Here is a 25,949-nt window from a genome sequence, read left to right as displayed (position 1 = left end):
GGAGTGGGAGAGGGAGAAGTAGGCTTCCCAGTGAGCGGGGGCTCCCAGGACCCTGGGATCAGGACCTGAGCTGAAGGCAGACACTTAAAGCTTATCGACTGAGCCACCCAGGTGCCCCTCCCTTTTCTTCTCTTTTTGAGTAAAAGTCAAAGTCTTTACAATGGCCTACAATGCCCTATGGAATCTTTTTTTTTTTTTTTAAAGATTTTATTTATTTATTTGAGAGACAGAGATCACAAGTAGGCAGAGAGACAAGCAGAGAGAGAGAGGAGAAAGCAGGCTCCCCGCAGAGCGGAGAGCCCGATGTGGGCCTCGATCCCAGAACCCTGGGATCATGACCCGAGCTGAAGGCAGAGGCCTCAACCCACTGAGCCACCCAGGCACCCTGCCCTATGGAATCTTTACTCCATCCCCCTGACTTCATCTCCTATGATTCTCCCCCTCATTCATTCCAGTTTAGCCACACAGACCTCGTTTTTCCTTGAGGCCAGAACATTATTGCCTCAGGGCCTTTGCACTTGCCATTCTGTTCTATTTCATGTTCTCCCCCAGTTACCTGCATGTCTTATTCTCTCACCTCCTTCAGACCTTTGCTCAAGTGTCATCTTCTCAGTGACACTTTCCCTGACTACTCTGTTTAAAACTGCAATCCTGTCCTCACCCACACCCGTAATCCTCTTTCCCTAATTCATTTTTCTCCATAGCACTACTATCATATGACTTATTATACATTGTACTTTTGTGTTTATTATCTGTCACCCATCCTTTAAGGGTGGTTTCCTCTTGGGATTGGGGGCGGGGGGCTTGCCCCTGTCTGCCTTTCTTCCAACTATCATCATTTTTATTGAGATGATTCAAGCAGTTTTCTGTTCTTCGCAACCAATAAACCAAGATTAAGATAACTACCTATCCTTGAAGGCCCATCTCAAATTACGCTCCTTCTGGGGAAAATTTTATTATCCTAGGCAGAAGGAATAAATTTCCATTCCCCTAATACTCTTTTTTTAAAAGAATCATAGGAGAAAAAAATCAGAGGGGAAAAAAAAACACATGAAAAAGCCCTTGCATTCTCTCTTTTCTATATGGCTCACATGACTTTTCACGTGCTGTTTGTATGTACAGTTACCTATGTACATCTCATCTCCTCAAACGGATAATAAGCTGCTGTAGAACAAGGAGCACATTCCTTATATCTTTATCATCTCTGGCCCCAAACAGTGTACCTTGAACTAGGAACAATGACCAAATGAACAAACGTTAACACAGCACATGACAGTCCCTTATATGAACATGTCCATTCAGAGTTATGCTTCACAGAACACACCAGAATAAATTCAGTTCAACTAAAAGAGTTGAATGTAAGAACTTGAAGGAACTATAAGAAAAAAAGAAGTGATATTTAACCTTTGCTTACAGGTCAGAAAAAGGACTATTTGAAATTTACTCATTTCGACTAGATGGACCCAATAAAAGTAAGCCTGAAGCCCTCTCGCACGTCATTTTGGACGTGTTTTCTTTTTTTTCCTGCCCTTTTTTCTCCTGCCCATATTCTCTATTCCTGGTATTAATCCTGGCTGGTGCCACTGCGAGGCTGGCCCTTTAAGGGATGATTATTCTTGCCCAAACCTAAGGCTCCAGAATCAAGTCCATTGCTACAGTCATGTAGAAGACCTGACAACTGTGTAATTGTGTCTAGTGAGCACATAAGCTTCAGTGTAAAGGTGGTGGCCTTTGTTAGTCTGCTGACTAAGTGTGGGAGGAGTTGTTTTTTCTGCTTGTACTTTAACAGGCTGTGCCCACTCTTGGAGGGGACCTTGTGCAAACTTATGATGTAGCTGTGAAGGCATCTGAGGTGAAGAAGTACAAAAGCATCTTTTTTTTTTTTTAAAGATTTTATTTATTTATTTGAGAGAGAGAGGGCGGGGGAGGGAGAACACAGAGGGTGAGTGAGAAGGCAAAACAGACTCCCCGCTGAGCAGAGAGCCAGATGCAGGTCTCAATCCCAGGACCCCAGGACCATGATCTGAGCCAAAGGCAGCTGCCCAACCAACTGAGCCACCCAGGAGCCCCAAAGGCATCTCTTTATTCTGGATATTGGAGAGGTTGGAGAAATTCATTGCCTTCCATGCAGCCTGCAATCCCATCTTTGAAAACAAGACCTATTTCCAGGCTCTCCCATTATCTACAAACCCTGCCAGGATGGTCCTGGGAAACCCCATGATCTGTCCCACTGCCTGTGTACAGCAAAATGTTGGTGGTTTTCTCAAGAACCGCCTATATATGATACCACATCCTAATTTGAGTCCAGGACTCAGAGGATGCTTAAGGAGAACTGTTGGTAGTTGCATTTGGGTGCCTAAACACAATCAGCTGACCCAAGCTAGAAAAACAGGCCAAAGTGAAAGTTCAAACAATGTGGGAGAATGGTGTTGGTAGAAAAGAAGAACCAGGTCTTCCAATGACGCAAAATTAGACAAACGTGCCAAAAGAGAGAGCAGCTCTGTTTGAACCGTGAGCCACCACATCGTGTCCAGGAGCCCTATCTGAAGTAAACCATACCCACTGATAACAGGGGAACCACCTGTGCCATGCCCTACCACTCATCTCTTCCCTGCCCGCCCGAAGAGCCTAGCCTCATTTCTCTAGACTAGAGCGCAGATGTGAGATGAGGGCTATCTGGTTTCCAAGAACTTTGGGGAGAAGGAATCTGTTTACAGAGCAACACAATGGTGGACTCGTGTGCATCAGAGAGCTTTGCAGATTGGGCCCTAGTCCAACATATCGGGTTACCAACTGGTCCCAAGGCTAGAAGCTCACAATCCTACCAGGCAACAGCAGTACTGTTCCTTTAAATGCAACTGTTTCTCCCACATATCTTGCTACAAAGTCCATAGAAAGGCAACTGCCTACAACCACTTAGTTTTAGCATTTGCCACGGGTCACCTTCTCATCTACTGTTGAGACCACTGCCCCTTGCTCTGCTGTTTCCCTGGTTCTGTACGTGCTCTTTTGATATCCGCTTCTAGTCTTTCTTATTTCGGGATGGTTGAAATTTTCCTTCTCTCATTTATAGGCCTAGGACTCTTGCCAGTAAATTCCCTCAAATCTTCATGCTTTGTTGATTTAGGTATATGATTGCCTTGGGTAAGAGATTCTCCCTACTAACTTTTTCCCCATAAAACCCTTCCATGATTGACTAATCTACTAGCTTTTCCAATGAGAAGCTCAGATGTTGAAGCTTCATCTTAGAAAACTGCTGACATGGGGTTCTCGAGGACTCCTGCATCCACCTCTCAATGGCCTACTAGGAAGTCTTTTGAGTAAGAGGTAGAGGAATTGCCTCCCTCTCTAAGGAACACATTGTTTGAATGTGTTATTGACTTCAAAACTGGCAAACCTGCTCTTAAGCAAGCAAGAGGATTCAGTCATTTGGTATCATAAAGGCAATACCCCTTGCCCCCAGTCTTCATCCCAGTTGGTAGCTGACTGAGACATCAATAAGACATAAGGGAAACATGGAGAACTCATTTGGCCATGGACTGTTAGGGATTTTGAGTGCAGATTCTGAAGTCAGACCACCTGAGTTCAAATTCAGCTCTACTACTTCCTGACCATGGACCCTGTGAAATTATCTTAACCTCTCTCAGTTTCCTCATTCATAAAATGGAGATGGCAATATTATTAGTAGGGACCTCAAAGGACCATTGTGAGCTTCAAATGAAATATTACATATCTTAAAAGTGGTCAGTAATTGTTAGCTACTATTATTGGGCCAATTCAGAAACACCTGGATATTTACAGAATATTCTAGGGTACATATAACTTTGTTTACATAAGGATGATGATAAATAAGAAAGTAACCTTTCCAGACATGCTTGGACAAATTGAATAGTTGATGATGTCTTTCAGTCTGTAATATTCCAGGAGTATCTCAAAGACTCAGGAATGGAATTGTGCACAACTTCTGAGATAGAAGAGCATATAAATATCTCAGTCACAGCTCATTTACTTTAGTCTAATGCAAACCTCTATTCACAGTCTACTATCTCTATGCCATCTCCAAGTCAATGCTCAGAATATATATTTTAGATCTCAGATCAGATTACTGGGACTTGTATTGTCAACTTGGGGATCTGGATGATTCTTAATAAGTTTTCTCCTTTCATTAAATGGTAGGTTTTCTAGATCATGGATACTCAGAAGTAGTTCAAATCCACTTTTCCAACTGTGCGCTGCAGCTGATACACTACTTAACAGAGGAAATAACGTTATTTAGCAATCTTATCGCCTCACTTGCTACCACAAAAAAGGTGCGAGATAAGGTATTGTTTCCTTCAGGGCTAGGATAGCAGCCTCTTAAGAGTTTAAGAATATGTTCACATCTGCCCTAATGAGGAACATCCTCACCCCTATATCAATATAATACATGACCCCAACAGTGTGCTAGGGGGCCACCCTTTGGCCAGAGGACCTTCCAGAAGGAAGTGATGCCTGCCATTATGGCCACCTTTGAGCATCCCGTAATGGTAAGATCTGATCAGTGCTGACTAAAAAAATTCTAAGGTCCAAAACTTGGGTCCCTCTTCTTTTTGCCTGCAGGGTTTCAATTCAGAATCTCATACAAACCCAGCCTTTGAAGTTCCTGAGATTCCTTCTTAAAATTGCATGTGGCAAGACAGTGAAGAAGAGGGCCCTTGACAGACCTAGGAGGTACACCTGGGAGAAGGATGCTGGTGAAGAACAGGTGAGCAAGGACACATGGGAAATGACCAGCCCGGTGGGTGCATGTGACGAGAAAATAGATGTGTTGGATAATAAAGATTTCTTCAACAAAATTGAGCATGTTTTAAACAAATGCAAATACTTCTGTAAGCACCTTGCAGTTTATAATATCTTTTTTTTTAAAGGATTTTATTCATTTATTTGAGAGAGAAAGAGAGAGAGTATGAGAAGGGAGAAGGTCAAAGGGAGAAGCAGACTCCTCATGGAGCTGGGAACCCAATGTAGGACTCGATTCCGGGACTCCAGGACCTGAGCCGAAGGCAGTCACTCAAGCAACTGAGTCACCCAGGTGCCCTCTTTTTTTTTTTTTTTTATTAAGATTTTATTGATTTGAGGGGCTCTTGGGTAGCTCAGTCGTTAAGCATCTGCCTTGGGCTCCGGTCATGATCCCAGATCCTGGGATCAAGCCCCACATTGGGCTCCCTGCTCTGCGGGAGGCCTACTTCTCCCTCTCCCAGTCCCCCTGCTTGTGTTTCCTCTCTGGCTGTGTCTCTCTGTCAAATAAATAAATAAAATCTTAAAACAAAAAGATTTTATTGATTTGAGAGAGAGCATGAGCAGGGTGAGGGGCAAAGGGAGAGGGAGAAGCAGACTCCCTGCTGAGCAGGGAGCTCAATGTGGGGCTCAATCCTAGGACCCCAGGATCATGACCTGAACTGAAGGGAGATGCTCAACAAACTGAACCACCTAGGTGCCCTTTTTTTTTTAATACCTTTTTTCCCCCCACCTTATGTTTTCTAAACAACTTTTGGGCATGTGCTCAGTTACACACACACAAACACACACACACACACACATATGCACATACATCTTGATTTAGGATTTTAGAACCGCTGAATACCTTTAAGCCACTGAGTAATAGTTTTACCCTCTAAATACTTTCAGCGGTTTGTAATATTTTCCACTTGGGCAGGAGCTTTGGCAGGAGCTAATACGCAAGTAGGAGCAAGTTATGGGAAGGGCCACACCTGCTGAGAAGCAAAGCAACTCCTTCATCCAGGAACAAAGCAAGCTTATCGTAAAAGACAACACCTGAAAAATCTGGTTGAGACACCTGTGATGCACACCGCAGACACCTACCAGCTTACCTTCTCGTATCTCCATAAGAGCCACTTTTACAGTGACTTTTTAAAAACATGCTCTAACACTTCTAAGTCATTAGAGACGACAGTATTGTAGCTAACCTGAAAGAGAAGGATGCGGGCAACATTTAGGACAGAATGGAAATATTCTTGTCCTCATACTTTTAAGTGAGAAGCTGAGAGTTTCTCTCCTCAGCAATTCTTAAGGGCTGTTGGCACTCAGGTAGTGGGGAATGACCTAGTTTTGAGGATGACATATAGAGTGTGACATGTTGCACTCTGGAAGGGAAATACATAATTTTTTTTTTAAAGATTTTATTTATTTGACAGAGAGAGAGATCACAAGTAGGCAGAGAGGCAAGCAGAGAGAGAGGCGGCGGGGGGGGGGGGCGGTTAGGAGGAAGCAGGCTTCCTGCCTAGCAGAGAGCCCGATGTGGGACTCGATCCCAGGATCCTGAGATCATGACCTGAGCCGAAGGCAGAGGCTTAACCCACTGAGCCGAAGGCAGAGGCTTAACCCACTGAGCCACCCAGGCAGCCCAATACATAATTTTTAAAAACTAACCATTCAACATTATTAGAAATTTCCACTTTAATGATTTGAGACATAACAAACACATTTATCTGAAATTCTGTTAGGAGGCTTCACCTGACCTATATGCATCATTTATTCAACATTTCTTGAACATCTACAATATATAAGGGCACCAGGAATACTGCAGTGAACCCTGTTTTCACATAGTTCATATTCTAGTGGGGAGAGATTGGCAACAAACAAAGGAAGAAATAGACAATGTGTCAGAGGAAAAATGAAACAAGCTAAGAGCTCCGGGGAATGATAGGGTTGCTCTTTTATGAGGGTCATAACGATGGGGATAGTGAACTTAGTTGGTGAGACGGGGGCTGACACCAGAATGGAGAGAGTCAGTAATGTGACAATGTGGAGGAAGAACGGATCCTAGATAGAAGGTTTAGCAAGTACAGAGTTCCTAGAGTAGAAACATGTTTGGCATGTTTAAAAAACCTTAAAAAGGCCAGTATGGCTAGAGTGGGGGTGATGGCAGGGAAGAGGGATCGGTAGTCCATAAGACACTTGCACAAGCGGCCAAATATCCAGTCTTATAGCCAAAAAAGGGACTCGGTAGTTTAAGTATGTTGAGAAGCAAGTTCAGGTTCCTAGCAGGGGAGTGACCTGATGCGAACAAAGACAGGATCATCTTGCTGTATGCCTCACAGATTGTAAGCAGCAAAGCGGAACAGCCCATTGGGAGAGTACCATGGTAAGCTAGACAAGAAAAGATGGGAACTGGAATGACAGCTGTACCCGTGGAGGTGCCAGGAAGTATTCAGATGTATCTTGAATATACAGCCAGTGTGACTTGCTTAAGGATCAGAGATCAAGGTCAAGCACCACATTGGTGTAACAGCTAGCATCTGCCACTGGGTCTTCTGATTCTCCATTCATTGCTCCTTGTCACACCAACCTCTTCTTGCGTTTAATTTCATATTGCCATATTCATATTCATAATATTGGTAATATTCATAATTTAGTGTTTAACTTCATAATGCCATACGAACTATTCTTTTCAAGGAATATATTTGAAGTGTTCTCATTATAGAACCTGGCTAGTTGGAAGCTATTTCACAAACTGTTAAATGCAAGTGGAAAGTGCTACATTGAAGCAGTCATGATATTGAACCCTTTGGCAACTAGTTCAGATGTATCAGAAACAGCAGTGATATTCAGACGTGCACTATATAGATAATACATATTAATTCACAATTACTGTGTTACCAAAGACATCTTTTAATTAGGTATACATACCTAAGAAAACACTTATTTATAAGTAGTCAGCAAACTTTGAAAATACTCAATGCTTGGGGTGCCTGGGTGGCTCACTGGGTTAAGGCCTCTACCTTCAGCTCAGGTCATGATCTCGGGGTCCTGGGATCGAGCCCTGCATCAGGCTATCTGCTCGCAAGAGCCTGCTTCCCTTTCTCTCTCTCCCTGCCTGCCTGTCTACTTCTGGTCTCTGTCTGTCAAATAAATAAATAAAATCTTAAAAAAAAAAAAGAAAGAAAACACTCAACGCTTTTTTTTGCTGTGAATAAACATCTAGACCTTGACCTGTCAGAATTTGCATTCTTCTCAACTTTCAATAAACCAGATATTGAACGTCTGTCTAGTGTCAGACACTAGACATGAAATAAATAAATAAATGGTTCATTTTCACCAAGTAAACAGGCAAAAACAAAAAAGAAGCAAAAAAATTTAAAATACAAACACCCGTTGAAAACTATTGATCAGGTAATGCTAGAATAAACAGAACAGCTAAATTTTGTGGAATTGTCAGGAAAAGTTTTCCTAGATATGTGAGCATGGGTTTTAAGAAAAGGAATCAGATTTGGCAGGTAGAATATTCTAGATAAGGAAAATACAGCACAGAGAAGCTAAAAGGTAGAAGTAAGCCAAGGCATATTAGTCCGCACCCAGGTGTAACAGGACTGGATTATTATTAGCTAAGGGTGGAGGAGGCAATTAGAGGAAAGCTGTAAACATAAGGCAAGCAGTTCACAGCTGACATCTGAAAAATAGTGCGATTTAAAAAAAAATTTAAGTAGTTTTTGGTTTGTTTTGCTGTTAGTGATACACATTATAAACAGGTGCAACTGAACTTAGATTTTTACACTCATACATCCCTCAGGATTCATCAGTGTTTTTGTTTATTAAGTTTATTTTCTTTTGATGTTTATTAAGTTCTCTTAATACACTTTTTTTTAAATTTTTTTTAAGATTTTATTTATTTATTTGACAGACAGAGATTACAAGTAGGCAGAGAGGCAGGCAGAGAGAACAGGAGGAAGCAGGCTCCCTGCTGAGCAGAAAGCCCGATGTGGGGCTCGATCCCAGGACTCTGAGATCATGACCTGAGCTGAAGGCAGAGGCTTTAACCCACTGAGCCACCCAGGCGCCCCCTCTTAATACACTTTTTAAAAAGTCAAAACACACCATGAAAGTTTTCACCAAGGAAACGATCCAAAGAGATTACACATCAGTTAACAAAGTTGAGGAGCGGTTTTCTATCCCCCGCTTCCAAGCCAGTGTACAGTAAACTTTTAAGTCGGAAAAAACTGTTTTAATGACGAGATGCCTTTAAAATATTTAGCACAGCGGCTCCTGGGGGGCTCAATCCGTTAAGCGGCCAGCGCTACATCTGGGCTCAGGTCTTTATCTCTGGTGAGTTCCCCTGGGTTTTGGGCTCCACGCTGGGTGTGGACCCTACTTTAAAAAAAAAAAAATGCTTAGCATAGTGTCTGGCCCATAGTATGCACTCAACAACTTCTGGTTATTATTTTGACCTTAGACCTCTCAACCATTTGGGATTCTGTTTTCTCATTTTCAGAGGAGGAAAAAGGTCACCGATAGTCCCTTAGGCTCCTGCCAGCCCTGACAATCTCCTATTTCCAGCAGGCGTCGAATGAAATTTGCTGAACAAACGGACAAAATAAACCCTCTCTCCAAGGGGTCCGGCTAAACGCCCACCAGAGAACCAGCCGGGATAGAGGACAGGATAGGGCGCTGGTCCGACACGCCAGTGTTTGGAGGTGGAGAACACATCACACGCCCCCCTGTCCAAGACCAATAGTTTGCGATCTTAGCCCCACCCACAGCCAAGTCCTTACTCCTCTCCCGCCCCAGCGAGCCTATCTATCCCGCGGGGCCCCGCCTGCGGCCGGAATAGCTCTTCCCAGCCGGCGGGGTAGCCTCCCACCTCCGCGGCGCTCCGGACACGCCCCTTCCGGCCGAGGACCCGCCCACCGCCTTTGCCCGCGGCCCCGCCCCTCCGCGAGCTGAGTGTTGGGTCTTCTCAGCGCCCGCCGCCGGCCGCGTCCACCCACGACGCTCTGAGGTCACCGACGGGGCCGGGCTGCGGGGGGCGGAGGGACGGAGGGAAGATGGCGGCCGAGGCCGGATATTGGCGCCGCCTCCCCCAATCCTGGAGCCGGCGCAGATGAGGCGGCTCGGCTGGGGCCAGCGGCGCTTCGGAACCCGAGCTGGGGGGACCCTGGCGGTGGGGACTGGCCCTGCTGTATGCCGGCGCCTCGGCTAGAGTGAGCGGCGGCGGAGACGCCTCTTTCCCCTGTCCCTCTCCCTGTCGCTGTGAGTCCGAGCGGGTGGCAGGCGGCACCGGCGGCGGGGCCGGGATGGAGGACGTTAACTCCAACGTGAACGCGGACCAGGAGGTGCGGAAGCTGCAGGAGCTGGTGAAGAAGCTGGAGAAGCAGAACGAACAGCTGAGGAGCCGCTCGGGGGCCGTGCAGGGCGTCGGCTCCCTCGGGCCCGGCAGTCCGGTTCGGGCTGGCTCGTCCACTCCCTCGTCCGGCGCGGCGTCCCCTCGGGGCTTCCCCTTGGGCCTCAACGCCAAGTCCGGTAGCGGGGTCGGGTCGGGCCCGAGGCGGACGAGTAGCGAGGAGCTGCGGGACGCCACCTCCTTGCTGGCAGCGGGCGAGGGCGGCTTGCTGGACGAGGTGGAGCCGCTGCGGCCCGAGGAGCTGGAGCGCCTGTCAGGCTGGGAGGAGGAGGAGGAGAGCTGGTGAGCACGGGCCGCCCGGCCGGGCCGGGGCCGGGGCTGGGCGGGGACGGGGCCGGGGGTGGAGAGCGTCTTCCGAGGGTACCCCTGGGAAGACACCTCGCTTTGTGTAACACCCGCTCTCTTTACGGGCGCTGGTGGGTTTTTTGTTTGTTTTTTTGCTTTGGCTGCGGAAAGGTCAACTGGAGTTGGGGGTTCGAGGCGTGCTAGAGGAACGAACGGGGTTTGTCGCTAGTCTTCCTCTGGGTTGTTGTGGACCCTCTGGGTTTTAGCCCCCGGTGGGGTCTGTGGTTTGGCACAGCCTGGGAAGGAAGGGCTGCTCGCTGGGGGAGGAGTCGGCGATGGGAAAGTGCTTTGTAAGGGAAGGATCTTGCTTTGTGTGAAATACTGGAGGAGGGTGGCCTGTGCATTTTGGGTGTTGGGGAGGGGTCTGCGTGATGAGGTATCGCCGGGTGCGGGGAGCAGACCAGAGTGGTCTAGTGCGGTGGTCAGTGGTTTGGACCAGTGGCAGAGGGATACATTTCTGGCCGCGGTGGGGAGACTGTGTGAATCAGCACTCCCCTTTGGGTAGTAGGGTAAAGCTTGCTTTGTGTGAAGAGGACAGAGGATGGTACTGCTTTGTGTGAAAAGTCAGGGTGGAACGAGAGCCTGGCTCTTATTTTTTAAACAAGAATTGGGTCTGTCATTTTATGGAGCTGTGAAGTGACAGTTACCCCATCCATCCTTAATTTCCGTGTCATCCTAGGGGCAGAGAAAAGGAGCCCTATTTAAAATATATATATCAAAGCTGTATTGTCATAAGCAATACTTCTTGATAGAGCTTTGACCTATACCGTAATACCACTTACATAAATAGAAAGGTCATGGGAGGCATTCTCCCTCATTTTATTGCAACCTCATAAAGATGTCTAGGAGAAACTGTCTTAATTTATCCTTTTTAAAGTTTTGATTGGTAGCTAAACATGTGTCAACTCTTCGTTGAAATAGAAACTTTTAAGCCAGTGAAGTGGAAATTCTTCATGGACTCTAATATTTCAGAGGTGCAACCTTATAGTTACTGAGATAGTTAAGAGCTTTCAGGCCCTGGCTCTGCCACACTAGCTGTATGACCTTGGGCAAGTTACTGTGAGCTTCACTTTCTTCCTCTGTTTGATGGGGAAAATAATAGTTCTTATCTCTGTGGAGTTATGAAGATTACGTGAGATAATGCACGTATGCTTTTAGCACTGGGTCTGGCACATAGTAAACTCTCCAAAACAAACTGCAGTTACTCTTCAGCCTAGTTACTTAAATCATGAAATTTTCAGTAAGCTCTTACAGGATCTTGTGGGAAAGTCTAAAGATTCATAACATGTTGATCCCTGTTCATTAAGGCAGTTACAGTCTTGGGAGCCAAGTTTTATGCAATTAAATATGCTAGGAGATACACAGTGAATTGCAAAAAAAAAAGAAAAAAAGAAAAGTGAGGGAACAAAAGTACTGAGAGCACTGGGAATTTGGAGAGAAAATGGTTCAAAGTAGCTGAGGCAAACTTTTAGGAGAGGTGACTTTGGAGCCTGGAGGTGGGGAGAGAGTGGGGAGGCCTTTTGCTCTGACAACTGCTAGAGCATAGTCAGATATTTGTAACTCCCAATTAGGAAGATTTGAATTACAGAGGTACTCGAATATATGAAATCAAGCTGTTATTTTATTTCCAAGTAATACGAAATATTATTAGAACTGTCTGTGGTAGTGACAGTTTTTCATATTAGTGTGAGATCACGTCCTCCCAAAAGAATCCTGGGTGTGTGTACACTTTATAAGAAGCCAGAATCATTTCAGTATCATCACATGCCTCTTCCAAGTGATGATGATAGTGATGCTCTTAATAATGAGGATTAGCTGCACTCATGAGCCCATTTTAGATTATGTATTATTAGAACACATTGACTCCACTTGAGGAAAGCTGAATACCTATTTTGCTGCTTTGGCATTTGAGCAGAGTTTGTTCAGGTAAAGCAGCTCTTGAATCCTATGCCTGGGTTTTCTTTTCACTGGGTGGTTCCTGCTTATTGCTTTGATCCTGGCTACGTATCTTGATCCGATCCTTTTTCTGAAAAGATTTGTGTGAATTGAAAGTTTTATAAATGATTTAAAGTGCTTTAGAGTATGTTTTTGGAGTACAAATGGGAAGGGGTGGGTGTTATGAGGGGATTTCAAAGAATCAAGATTTTTTTCTTGGCGCACTAAAAATCTACCTTCTGTGATTTACACCCGTTGTACCTTCTTTTTCATCTAGAGTAATGTTTTTCCCCAAGTGTGTAGTATAAAATGCTAGTTCTGAAGATGGTAATAGATACTGTGTGAAAAAATAACGGTGGGCCTGAGGTTACATGTATGTGGGGAAAAATAAGGTTTAACAAAAATAAACATTTAATTTAATTTAATCCTGGACTTGTTTGATATGCTAATTGTAAATGTCTGAGTGAATATAGTAAATGTCTAAGTGGTAAACTCTTTTTGAGCTCCCAAGGTACTAGTTCTTATAGAACACACTTAGAACTAACAGTGCTTGAGAGCAGTGGCTTTCACAGCCTTTTTGTGGCTTTTTTTGGACTCACCTTCATGATAAACAAATACAGTTTATATCATAGCCTGTTACACATGTATATGAATAATTGAATTAAATGTATCACAAAACTGTAGTTGCTTGTGGTATATGTGGTAAGCTCTAATATTTTCTGTTCTGTTTCTTTAGGAAAAAAATGCTGGTTACAACCCACTAAGCTGATTTTGTGACCCATTAATGGGTTGTGTATCAGTTTGGAAAGCACTGTTCTAGAACAATTCAGAAGAGTCAGAGAAAGCAATTAACATCATTGTACATCACGTGTATTAGGCTGTGCCTGGTAGCTTATAAACATTTACATTTAATTTTCATCTACTTGTGAATTAAGTATCCTTTTTTAGGTAAGGAAACATAATCTTTCTAAGCTTCATATAACACACAGTAAATGATGGCGTTAGGATTTGAATCCAGGACTTACAACATCAAAGCCTATACTGTTCTCCCTGTATTTTGCTTTTTCCAGGTATAATCCCTTTTCCATATGAATGGCCTCTTAAAATATTTCAAGACTACTGTGTGATCCTGTTGACGTCTTCTATCCACTGCATGCACGCGCATACACACACACACACACACACACACACAGCATTCTATTCTCTTCTGCAGACTAAAACAGTGCCAGTTAATTTCGTCATTCCTAGATATAATTTCTGATCCTTCAACCATGATCACTTTTCGCAGTGAATTCTAGTTGCTTATTGTCATTAAACATGGTACTCAGAACTGTACTCAGCATTTTTTTTTTTTTTAAGGATTTTAATCTCTACACCTGTCCTGGGGCTTGAATTCAGAACCCCTAGATCAAGAGTTCTATACGGACGGTATGACTGAGCCAGCCATGTGCTGGCTTGACTAGACAGGTGTGGTGGATACACCTTGCTTGGGCTAAATGCTTGTTATTTTGAAACCAAATATTTCATTAACAGTTTTGGTTTTTGTTGCTTATGTTTAATATGATCCAGTAGTGTCAGTTACACTCAGTATCTTTTATAGATAAGTTAAACTAAGTCTCCTTAACCCTGTTTTTGTGTAATGAATTCTTTAGGCTTTTGTGTGTGTATTTATATTTATATATAGGCTTATATTAGGTTTTTATATTTCATAGGCTTGATTTAGGCATTTAATATTTTTGTCATTTTCATATTTGGTAGGCATACCTGCTGGGTCTTCATTCCGGTTGTTGATAAAAATGTTAAAATGACAGAGTAAAGGGCTCTGAAATGTGCAGCTCAGTTAGAATCCCTCCAGATTAACATCAATCTATTAACACACGTTGTGGTTGTTCGGTAACTTAGTTCTACTTATTATCAAATCCATATGCCACTTTTTTTAAAGATTTATTTGTCAGAGCATGAGTATGTACGTGCACAGAAACAACAGGAACAGCAGGCAGAGGGAGAAGCAGGCTCCCCACTGAGCAAGAAACCCATGTGGGACTCCATCTCAGAATCCTGGGATCACGACCTGAGCAGACGATTAAACAGCAGAGCCACCCAAGCGTCCCTATATGCCATTATGCATGGATAGCATGAAAGATTTTGCCAAATTGCTTGCTATAATTAAGTTAACACTCTGCTTACAGGGTCTTACCTGCGATGAAGTAATTCTGTCAAAATAGAAACTGCATTTTATTTGGTTTGACTTTCTCATGGTGAATCCTGTCTTTTTCCTTTTTTAACTTCACAGACATTTTGTTTAATTCAGTTTTGAATTTTGCAAGGAATAAGTTTGGTCTGGAAATTCTAGACCTACTTATTTTTCTCTTTAGAAATTATCGTATTTCCTCTTACCTACACTTTTGACCCTGATGTATTATTTTATCTTATTAATATTTTTAATTTTTATTTAAATTTTAGTTAATATTCAGTGCAATATTGGTTTCAGTAGTAGAATTCAGTGATGCATCACTTACATAAAATACCCACTGCTTATCATAACAAGTGGCCTCCTTAATACCCATCACCCATCTAGTCTATCCCTCACCTTCCTTCCTCCCCCAACTCTCAGTTTGTTTTCTGTTGTTAAGAGACTTACGTGGTTTGTTTTCCTCTCCCCAATATATCCATCTGTCTTGTTTCTTAAATTCCATGAGTGAAATTATATGGTATTTGTCTTTCTCTGACTTATTTCACTTAGCATAATACACTCTAGCTCCATCCACATCATTGCAAATGGCAAGATTTCATTTTTTTGATGGCTGAGTAATATTCCAGTGTGTGTGTGTGTGTGTGTGTGTGTGTGTGTATACACACATGTGCAATATAAGCTATTGTATATATACACATGCAAAATTAGCTATTGTGGACATTGCTGCTATATAAACATCAAGGTGCATTTACCCCAAATCTGTATTTTTGTATCCTTTGGGAAAATACCTGGTAATGCAGTTGCTGGTGGTACAGTAGTTCTATTTTTAACTTTTTGAGGAACCTCCATACTGTTTGCCAGAGTGGCAGCACCAGTTTGCATCCCCACCAACAGTGTAAGAGGGTTCTCCTTTCTCCACATACTCAGCAACATCTGTTGTTTCCTGTGTTGTTAATTCTAGCCATTCTGACAGGTATGAGGTGGTATCTGCTTGTGGTTTTGATTTGGATTTTCCTGATGATGAGTGATGTTGAGCTTCTTTTCACCTACCTGTTAGCCTTCTGGATGTCTTCTTTGGAAAAGTGTGTCTTCAACCTGACATGGTATTATAGGTTGATGTATTTTGAGTCAATTCAGTGACAAAATTTTGAATCTTTTACTTATTTGGAGGAGTAGGCCTAAACATATTTCAAGCCATATTCTGGCTTACGTTCTGACCTACTGTCTATCATCTTGCCCTACTTGAAATTCAGTTTCCTTTGAAGAATGTTTATGTGGGCTGTCCATTTGAACAAAGTATTGACAGAAATACAGAAGCTAAAGAATATTTCTGCCCACTCTTTGTCATTTAGTCTTATTGCATATTTTGCTCCCATATTATGGCCTGTCCCTCTTTGATACTAATGTCCTCAGTATACTTTTTTAATCCATAAATATTTGTTAATTGTAATTGACATGCCATAAAACTTGCCCTTCTGAGTGTGTAATTTAGTGGCTTTTTTTTAGTATATTTACAAACTGGTGCAGCTGTCACCACTGATTCCAGAACATTTTCATTAGTAGCCTCCCTGCCCCCCCTGCTAAAAAAAAAAACAAAACAAAAACACCAAACCCATTATCAGTCACTTCCTATTTCCCCCTCACCCCAGCTCCACTTACATACTTTCTGTGTGTATGGAACTGCCCATTCTGGTCACTTTATATAAATGAAATTATGTAATATGTGGCATTTTGTGTCTGGGTTCTTTCATTTAGCATGTTTTCAAGGTTCATGTTGTAGCATGTATCAGAAGATTTCCTTTTTTCATTTGTTTTTTGGTTTTTAAAGATTATTTATTTGAGATAGAGAGCACACAGTGTGGGGGAGGGACAGAGGGAGAGGGAGAAGCAGACTTTTGATGACCAGGACTCAGTCCCAGGACCCAAAGATCATGACCTGAGCCAAAGGCAGACACTTAACTAACTGAGCCTCCTAGGCGCCCCTTTTCATTCCTTTTTATGTCTAAATAATATTATCATATTTTGTTTATCCATTCATTGGTTGATGAAAATTTGGGTTCTTTCCACCTTTTGGTTTTTATGGAAAATGCTGCTGTGACCATTTATTTACAAGTTTTTATATGGACATGTTTTCATCTTTTGAGTACCTTGGAGTGGAATTCCTAGGTCAAATGTTAACTCCATGTTTAACTTTTTGAGAAACTGCCAGACTGTTTTCCATTTCCCATCAGCATTACACAGGGGTTCCAGTTTTGCCACATTCTCTCCAGCATTTCTTATTGTCTTCTTTTTTGTTATATAGCCATTCTATTTGTATCTCATTGTGGTTCTGATTTGCATTTCCCTGATGACTAATGGTGTTGAGCATCTTTTCAGCTATTTTATTGGCCATTTGTCTATTGTAGAAATATCTATTCAAACAATTTTACCAATTTTCCGATTGTGTTACTTGTCTTTATAATAAGTTGTAAGAGTTCTTTATATATGCTGGTTACAAATCCCTTATGAAATGCATGATTTGTGAATATTTTCTTTCATTCAGTTTTTTTTTTTTTCACTTTTACCCCTTTTTAAAAAAGATTTTATTTGTCAGAGAGAGAGCGCACGAGTGAGTGCGTGCACAGCAGGGGAAGTGGTAGGCAGAGCTCAGCTCCCTGCTGAGGAAGGAGCCTGACCCAAAAGTAGATCCCAGTCCCCTGGGATCATGACCTGAGCCGAAGGCAGACACTTAACCGACTGAGCTTCCCAGGTGTCCCTGTTTTTTCACTTTATTGCTGGAGTCCTTTGAAGCACAGAGTTTTTAATATTATGAAGTCATATTTATTCTTTTGTTGCTTGTACTTTTGATGTCATGTCTAAGGAACCTGTGCCTGATCCAAGATCACAAAATTTATTCCTATCTTCTAAGAGGTTTATAATTTTAGCTCTTATATTTAGGTCTTTGAGCCATTTTTATTTCATTTAATTTTTTAATTTTTTATTTTATTTTATTTATATATTTATTTCTTTATTATTTATTTGACAGAGAGCGAGTGTGCACAAACAGAGGGAATGGCAGGTAGAGGCAGAGGGAGAGGGAGAAGCAGGCTTTCTGTCCACTGGGGAGCCTGTTGCCGGGCTCAGTCCCAGGACCTTGGGATCATAACTCAAGCCAAAGGCAGATGCTTAACCAACTGAGCCACCCAGGCACCCCTTTGATCCATTTTTTAAATTGTGGTAAAATATACATAATATCAAATTTGCCACATTAAACCATTTTTAAATGTATAGTTCAATGGCATTAAAGTACATTTTATATTATTGTGCAGCCATCACCACCATCCAGCTTCAGAACTTTTTCATTTTCCCAAACTGGAATTCCATACTGATTAAACAATAACTCTCCTTCCCTCCCTAGCCCCTGACGGCCATTCTTTCTGTCTCAGTGAATGTGACTACTCTAAGTAACTCATATATGTGGAATCATTCAATATTTGTGGTTTTGTAACTGTTTTATTTTACTTAGCACAATGTCTTCGAGATTCATTCATGTTGTAGAATGTCTCAGAATTTCCTTCCTTTGGGTTGGGGGGTTGTCTCTAAAGCTTTATTTATTTATTTATTATTTATTTATTAAAGATTTTGTTTATTTATTTGACAGACAGCAAGAGAGGGAACACAAGCAGGAGGAGTGGGAGAGGGAGAAGCAGGCTCCTGCTGATGAGCAGGGAGCTCTATGTGTGGCTTGATCCCATGACCCTGGGATTATGACCTGAGCTGAAGGGAGATGCTTAACGACTGAACCACCCAGATACCTCTCTAAAGCTTTATTAAATCTTATAATCCTCAATAGGCAGAAGAAAGCAACACTTAAATCTTTCTATCCCAAACCTGAGCTGTGTGGTACATATGATTTTCACATTTAAATAGGGAATTTACATGTATTTGCTATATTTTATGGTAAAAAAAAAAAACAAAACCCACAAAAGTCAGCCTTCAAATAATTTCCAAGCATCTAGTTCATTACTGTCAATCACATTTACATTGTTGTGCAACAGATCCCCAAAATCCCAGAATCCTTCCATCCTGCATGACTGAAACTCTATACCCACAGAACGGCAACTCTTGGCCTCCCTTTCTCCCAGCTCTTGGCAACCACCATTTTACTTTGTTTCTATGAGATTAGGTGCTTCATAAGTGGAATCATGTAGTATTTGTCTTTCTATTACTAGTTTATTTCACTTAACATAATGTCCTCAAGTTTCATTCATATTGTAGCGTATGATGTGGTTTCCTTTTTTAGGACTGAATTTCATATATATATGTATATATACGTATATATATATTAAATATATATCTCACATTTTCTTTATCCATTCACCTGTCAGTGGACATTTGGATTATCTCTACCTCTTGGCTGTTGTGAATAATGCTGCTGTGAACATGAGTGTACAAATATTTCCTCAAGCCCTTGCTTTCTCTTCTTTTGGGTGTATACCCAGAAGTGGAATTGCTGGGTCAAATGGTAATTCTGTGTTTAACTTTTTGAGGAGCCACCATACTGTTTTCCTTAGCAGTTGCACCATTTTACATTCCAACAAGCATTAGAAAAGGATTCTAGTTTTTCCATGTCCTTGCCAACATTTGCTTTGATCCATTTTGAGTTTTTGTATAGTGTGAGTTAGGGGTCCAACTTCATTCTTTCTGCATGTATATATCTTGTAACTGTACCTTTTGAAGACTTTCCCCGTTAAATTGTCTTGGTACTCTTGTGGAAACCAGTTGTCCATAAATGTATGGATTTATTCCTGAACTTTCAGTTCTATTTTACTGATCTTTGACTACCCTGATGCTAGTAGTAAACAGTCATAGCTATAAGTTTTTAGTCAGTTTTGAAGTTGGAAAGTGTGAATCTTCCATTTTTTTTCTTTCTTGAGATTGTTTTGGGTATTCAGGGTCTCTTGTATTTCTGTATGAACTTTAGGATCAACTGGTAAATTGTAGCAAAAGCAGCTGGAATTTTGACGGATTGTATTGAGTCTTAGGAAAATTTTAGATCAGGCTATATAGAGAGCTTAACAGTAAGGATTCTTTGAATCTGTGGACATTGGGTATCTTTCCATTCACTTAAGGCTTTAATTTCTTTCAACTGTGTTTTTTAATTTTTAGGTTATAAGTTTTGCATTTATCTTGTTAATTTTATTCCTAATTATTTTTCTTGAAGTCGTTGTAAATGAAATTTTTTCTTTTTTTTTAACCTTTTTTTTTTTAATTTTTATTTTTTTAAAGATTTTATTTATTTATTCGACAGAGAGAGATCACAAGTAGGCAGAGAGGCAGACAGAGAGAGAGAGAGGAGGAAGCAGGCTCCCCACCAAGGAGAGAGCCCAATGCGGGGCTCGATCCCAGGACCCTGGGATCATGACCTGAGCCGAAGGCAGAGGCTTTAACCCTCTGAGCCACCCAGGCGCCCCCCCCCCCCTTTTTTTTTTTTAAAGATTATTTATTTACTTGAGAAAGAGAGAGAGAATGAGAGAGAGAGAAAGAGAGCAAGAGAGGAGACAGGTCAGAGGAAGACCCAGATTCCCTGCCAAGCAGGGAGCCCAATGTGGGACTCGATCCCCGGACTCCAGGATCATAACCTGAGCTGAAGTCAGTCGCTTAACCAATGGAGCCACCCAGGTGCCCGGAATTATTTTTTCTTAATTTCATTTTTTGGTTGTTCATTGCTACCATGTAGAAATATAGTTGATTTTTGTTTATTGATGTCATTATATTCTGCAGCCTTGCTGAAGTCACTTATTAGCTGTTTTAGTTGTTTCTGTGTGTGTGCTTCTTCAGATTTTTAAATATATAAGATCATGTCATCTGCTAATAAAGGTAATTTTACTACCTCTTTTCCAGTCTGGGTGCTTCTTTTATTATCTTCTTGCTTAATTGCCCTGGCTAGAACATCCAGTATAATGTTGGGTATAAGTGGTGAAAGTGGACATCCTTCAATGTGATTTTAATTGCTCTTTTATTTTTAATTATAGCTAACAATTATTTGTAGCATTAACATATGACAGATAATATGCTAACCACTTCATATTTTGTCTTCCAAATAATCAAATATGATCAGACTGTTATTATTAACCTCCATTTTGAAGATGGGGAAATTAAAGCTTAGATTAAGTAATTTACGTATAGTCATTCAAGTATATGGTTGAGATTGAATTGGAACCCAGTTAGTCTTACTCTATATTTTAAAAAATTTCAGTCTTTACCTAATTCTAATTATCTATATTTTTTATGTTATTTTTAAGATTTATACTATTATTTACTTTCAGGTATTATGTGTCCCCATAGTTTTGTCTTTTTTTTTTTTTTTTTAATATTTATTTGACATAGAGAGAGAAGCAAGAGCGAGCACAGGCAGACAGAGTGGCAGGCAGAGGCAGAGGGAGAAGCAGGCTCCCTGCCAAGCAAGGAGCCCGATGTGGGACTCGATCCCAGGACGCTGGGATCATGACCTGAGCCGAAGGCAGCCGCTTTAACCAACTGAGCCACCCAGGCGTCCCCACAGTTTTGTCCTTTGATCATTTGTCTTTAACAGCTTGACCTCCGTGTACATATTTATTTCTTTATATGAGGACCTCTTTTTGTACTCCTTATTCTTGCGCTAAATTGGCCTTTGAAGCTCTTGGGAGTCTGATAACGGAGTAGCTGAGAGCTCTGACTCAGCTAGGTAGCCTGAGTTGAAGTTGCTGCTCCCAGCCTTCTTACATGTGGGACCCTGACAAACCACTTTCTCAATGCTTGATATCTTCATTATCTCCAAAACAGAGATAATTATTGTAATACAGAATTTAGTGTAATATATGTAAAATGTTAACAGTTCTTGGCACAAGTTAAAGATGTGTTAGCTTTCATCATTGCCATCATCATCACTGTTACATTAATTTCAGATTTGCTTATCTTTGCATTGAACTTTAAAAAAAAAAAAACTTTTTATTTTGGAAAATTTCAAACATATAGAAAAGTAGAATGAACCTCAACTTATTGCCCGTCTTTAACACTTACCAACTCATGCCATTCTTGTTTTATCTATCCCATTCAAAACCTCAACTTCCTGGATTATATTGAAGCAAAGTCCAACTGGATATCATTTACTTACTAAATATTACAATAGAAGATAAGGACTTTTTTAAAACATAAGTACAATACCACTTTCACTCCCTCCCATTAAAAATAATTCCTTAGCATCATCAAATGTGCTGTGAATGTTTTTAGATCAAATTTTCTAAAAATTGGTTTGCTTATCTATGTTTAGAATTTTTTTTTATTCTGTGATAAACTCTAAAATGAAATGTTCTTTCTTCAAGCATTTTCATCATCTTTATATCCCCAGTTAATTTATTGGTGATGGTCAGAATAGATCCAGTTCTCATTTCTTTTCCAGCCTTTTGAGAAATTAAATTGTTGAGACAAATCACAAATTTCTTAGGTTTTCTGCTTTGTGCAGGGTCAAATTTTCAGCAGTTATGTAAATACCTGAAGTGGTTCCATATCACTGTTACATCTTTTCTTTGTACTAGAATTGAAATTTGTGTTAAGTAGTAGTATTGATATCCCTTGGCTTGTTGACCTGTCATCAATTCCCATAATATCATCCCTATTTTTACATGTACAGTTACTTCACATTTTTAGTCAATTTTGGTTTTAGAGTTTTTGTGCTTTGATTCCATGTCCTTGTACTCTCCCACATTTTGTAAAACAGTAATTTCAGTCTAATTTTCCAGAAATCCACATTTTCTTCATTAAATTTACCTAGAACCTTGTACCTTACTGAGGAAAGAAGCAGTCTTGGGTTTCAAAGAAAGGAGATTTTATAAATGGTTTTTATTTGAAATTTTTAAGGGCTTCATATAAAAGAATGAACAAGTACATATAACATAAAAATCTTTGCTATTTAAAAAATTTATCGTTGAGGAGGAGAGTTAGGAACTGACTTGTCCATCTCTTCAAGTCTCTTAAGATTGTTTTCTCCATCCTTACTGTGAATTGTGGCTAATTGAAAAGGAATTTACATGTGGGCAAAAGGGGAGTGTATATGAAATACTTTCTAAATGAGTTTTAGATTGTTTATTCATCTACTGTGCTGCACTTTTTTAGATGAGAGTTTAATATTGCATAGTGACTGCATTACCTAATCAGTATTTGTTAGTTAACATTAGTTGTTAGTATCTAGAAGTTTGTCATTTTTCCCCTTTTTCTTGTTGGCATAAACCCCTGTGTCTGTAGGGGAGACAACAGATTGAAAATAGAGATGTTAGGAAAGCTCTTTGCAGGGCCCCTAGGAACTTTGGCAGAAAGAACATAAAATCATAGAAAATGAAATTAGAAATGGACTTTGAGATCGGGTGGTCATTCCTCTTGTTTTTAAGCTGTTTAATATTCAGACTAGTGAGGAAAAATGGTTACATCTTCTTAAAAATGTTTGAGGGGCCCATGGGTCGCTCAGTCAGTTAAGTGTTTGACTCTTGATTTTGGCTCAGGTCATGTTCTCAGGATTGTGAGATCAAGCCTTGTGTGGGGTTCTACACTGACTGGGGAGCCTGCTTAAAATTCTTTCTCTCCCTCTGCCCCTCCACTCCCCTCCCTCAAAAATTTGATATTAGAAATCAAGTAAGTCCTTCATATCCTGTTAAATCCATTTTACTTTAAATCAATTTTCCCTTAAGTTTATGAAGCCATATTAAACTCAGACTGACTTCTTAACAATAAATTTTATTGATAAACTTCCCTAACTTAGAGATAGATAGTACGTGGTTTTTACTTGCTGTGTTTTTCACTCATGGTCCTTCATATCTAAGAATGATCTATATTACATGGCCTCTTTGCTTTATGTATGCTTCTCATGGGAGACCATTGCTAGAATTCACCTGTAATTTTATTTGCTAAGTCTAGATTGACTTGTATACTTATCACTACTTATCTGAATAGTTTGGCAGTTATTTACTGATTAACTTCTTGACGTTTGTTTTCTAGACTCTTCTCTACCAAGGAGATGTTACTTTAAAGTAACATGGTTCATGTGTGTGTTGTGTTTTAAATGAATTAAGAAGTTACACATCTAGATGAGCATTTTATTTCCTTAGTAGTTTTCCAGTGATTCTAATATGACTTAAATTTTTTTTTATTAATAGAATACTTAGAACTCCTATGTGTGAACAGCACAATGTTGGGGATGCTGAGAGACGTGATAGTGCAGGTTTTTGCTTTCTTAAAAAATAGAATTTGGCCAAGAATGGCCACATGATTGGTAAAATATATTACAATCCCTATTGTTTAATTATGTTCCATATACAAAGTACTGTGTAAGGCATTTTATGCATGGCAGACCATTTAATCTGCACAATTTTAAGTTATTATTATCTCCATTATTATCGTAGTAACATATACAAAACAAAAAATTACCATTTTAACCGTTTTAAGTGTATAATTAAGTGGCATGTACACTGATTGTTATGCAAGCATCACCACCATCTGCCTCTAGAAGTTGTTCTCCTTCCCCATCGAAACTCAGCAGTAACTCCCCAATTCCCCTGTCCTCTTGCCCCGAGCCCTTGGCAACTACCATTCTACTTTCTGTGTCAATAAATTTGACTACTCTGTGTACCTCATGTAAGTGAAATTACCAAGTAGTTGACCTTTTCTCTCTGGCTTATTTCATTAAGTATTGTGTCTTCAGAGTTCATCTGTATTGTAACGTGTCAGTTATCCCCTTTTTTCAGGTAATGAAATTAATCTCAAAGTCACATAGCTAATATAGTGGATTGAGATTCATGCTAAGCGTGAAAATCCTGTCTAATGAAAAACATTTGGTCTTGGTTTATTTAATCTATGGATATTTAGCTTTCAGAAGAGAATATTTTTTAAATATTTGAAGGAGTATAATAAGGATTATTCGACTTACTCTGTATAACTCTGAAGATCATTACTAGAACAATAGGTATAAATTAGAGGCAGGCAATTTTTAATTTAATATAAGATAGAATTTTCTAGTACAGCTGTTTCTAGATGGTATGGACTATTTTTTTAAACTTTTTTTTAGAAGGATTTCATTTATTTGAGAGAGAGCGTGAGCACAATGGGGAGAAGGGACTGAGGGAGGAGAAACAGGCTACCCACTGAGTGGAGAGCCTGATGTGGGGCCTGATCCCAGAAGCCTGGGATCATGACCTGAGCAGAAGGCAGACACTTAATCCACTGAGCCAGCCAGGTGCTCCTGGTATATACGGTCTTTAAAAAGTGTAAGTAACTTTCAGGGCACTTGGTAGGTTCAGTTAGTAGAGCATACAACTCTTGACTTTGGGGTTGTGATTTTAAGCCCCACATTGGAGTAGATTACATTAAAAAAATAAAATCTTAAAAAAAAAAAAAAAAGTAAGTGATACTCAGCAGTGAGGACTGTTGAATAGTCCTGTAACAAAGGATGTTACAAAGAGGTAAAAATTAGTTGAATTAGGTTACTTCTCAGTGTCCTTTTAACTCTGTTTCTGTGATTAAAATACTGCGATCTATTTGAGAGCAAAAGATACTTTCAAGACAAAGTGCTAAGGTTAAACGTGGGAGAGATCTTTAGCAATAGGTACATAGATTGTTTTTTTCTTTTTAAAGATTTATTCATTTAACGAGAGCAAACAAGCGAGGGAAAGGCAGAGGGAGAGCCGACTCCTTGCTAAACTCAGAGCCCAATGCTGGGCTCTACCTCACCATCCTGAGATCACTATGAGCTGAAAACAGTTGTTAGTTAGATAACCAACCAACTGTGCTACCTAGGGGTTCCTAGATTTTTTTTTTCCCCTAAATCTATAGCACATTTTTCTGAATATCCTCAGTAATGGAAGAGTCCTTACCTCATGAGAGTAGGTATGAGTTTTGAAAACTATTAAAAATCATTATTATGCTAATTAATAAAAATGGGTTAGCAAGGTATTTAAAGTCCTGAGCAGTCCAATTCCAGTTCTCCTTTTTCCTGCATTTACTTCCTGTTGCCAGCAAACTTCAGGGACATTCCTGCCTGGTGGCATGTTTTGATGTTCACTCTGCAACAGAGCACCTTTTTTCTTTTTTTCTTTTTCTTTTTTTTTTTTTTTTTAAAGATTTTATTTATTTATTTGACAGAGAGAAATCACAAGCAGGCAGAGAGGCAGGCAGAGAGAGAGAGGAGGAAGCAGGCTCCCCGCCGAGCAGAAAGCCCGATGCGGGGCCCGAACCCAGGACCTGGGATCATGACCCGAGCCGAAGGCAGCGGCTTAACCCACTGAGCCACCC

At 40.6% G+C, this 25,949-nt stretch overlaps 1 protein-coding gene across 2 annotated transcripts in view; it reads left to right on the top strand.

Moving 5' to 3' along the window:
• The first annotated feature begins 9,901 nt into the window (after positions 1 to 9,901).
• Positions 9,902 to 25,949, top strand: part of LOC111149220 (SLAIN motif family member 2) — a 94,086-nt gene continuing 78,038 nt past the window's right edge. For both annotated transcript variants that reach the window (XM_022506168.1, XM_022506167.1), the window contains exon 1: positions 9,902 to 10,459. In XM_022506168.1, the coding sequence (XP_022361876.1) occupies positions 10,071 to 10,459 (389 nt within the window). In that variant the 5' untranslated portion in view covers positions 9,902 to 10,070. The remainder of the gene's footprint in view (positions 10,460 to 25,949) is intronic.

Source organism: Enhydra lutris, unplaced genomic scaffold (genome assembly GCF_002288905.1).
Source record: "Enhydra lutris kenyoni isolate GAN:26980312 unplaced genomic scaffold, ASM228890v2 scaffoldscaffold21, whole genome shotgun sequence".
NCBI lineage: Eukaryota > Metazoa > Chordata > Mammalia > Carnivora > Mustelidae > Enhydra > Enhydra lutris.
This window is presented reverse-complemented; position numbering and strand designations above follow the sequence as displayed.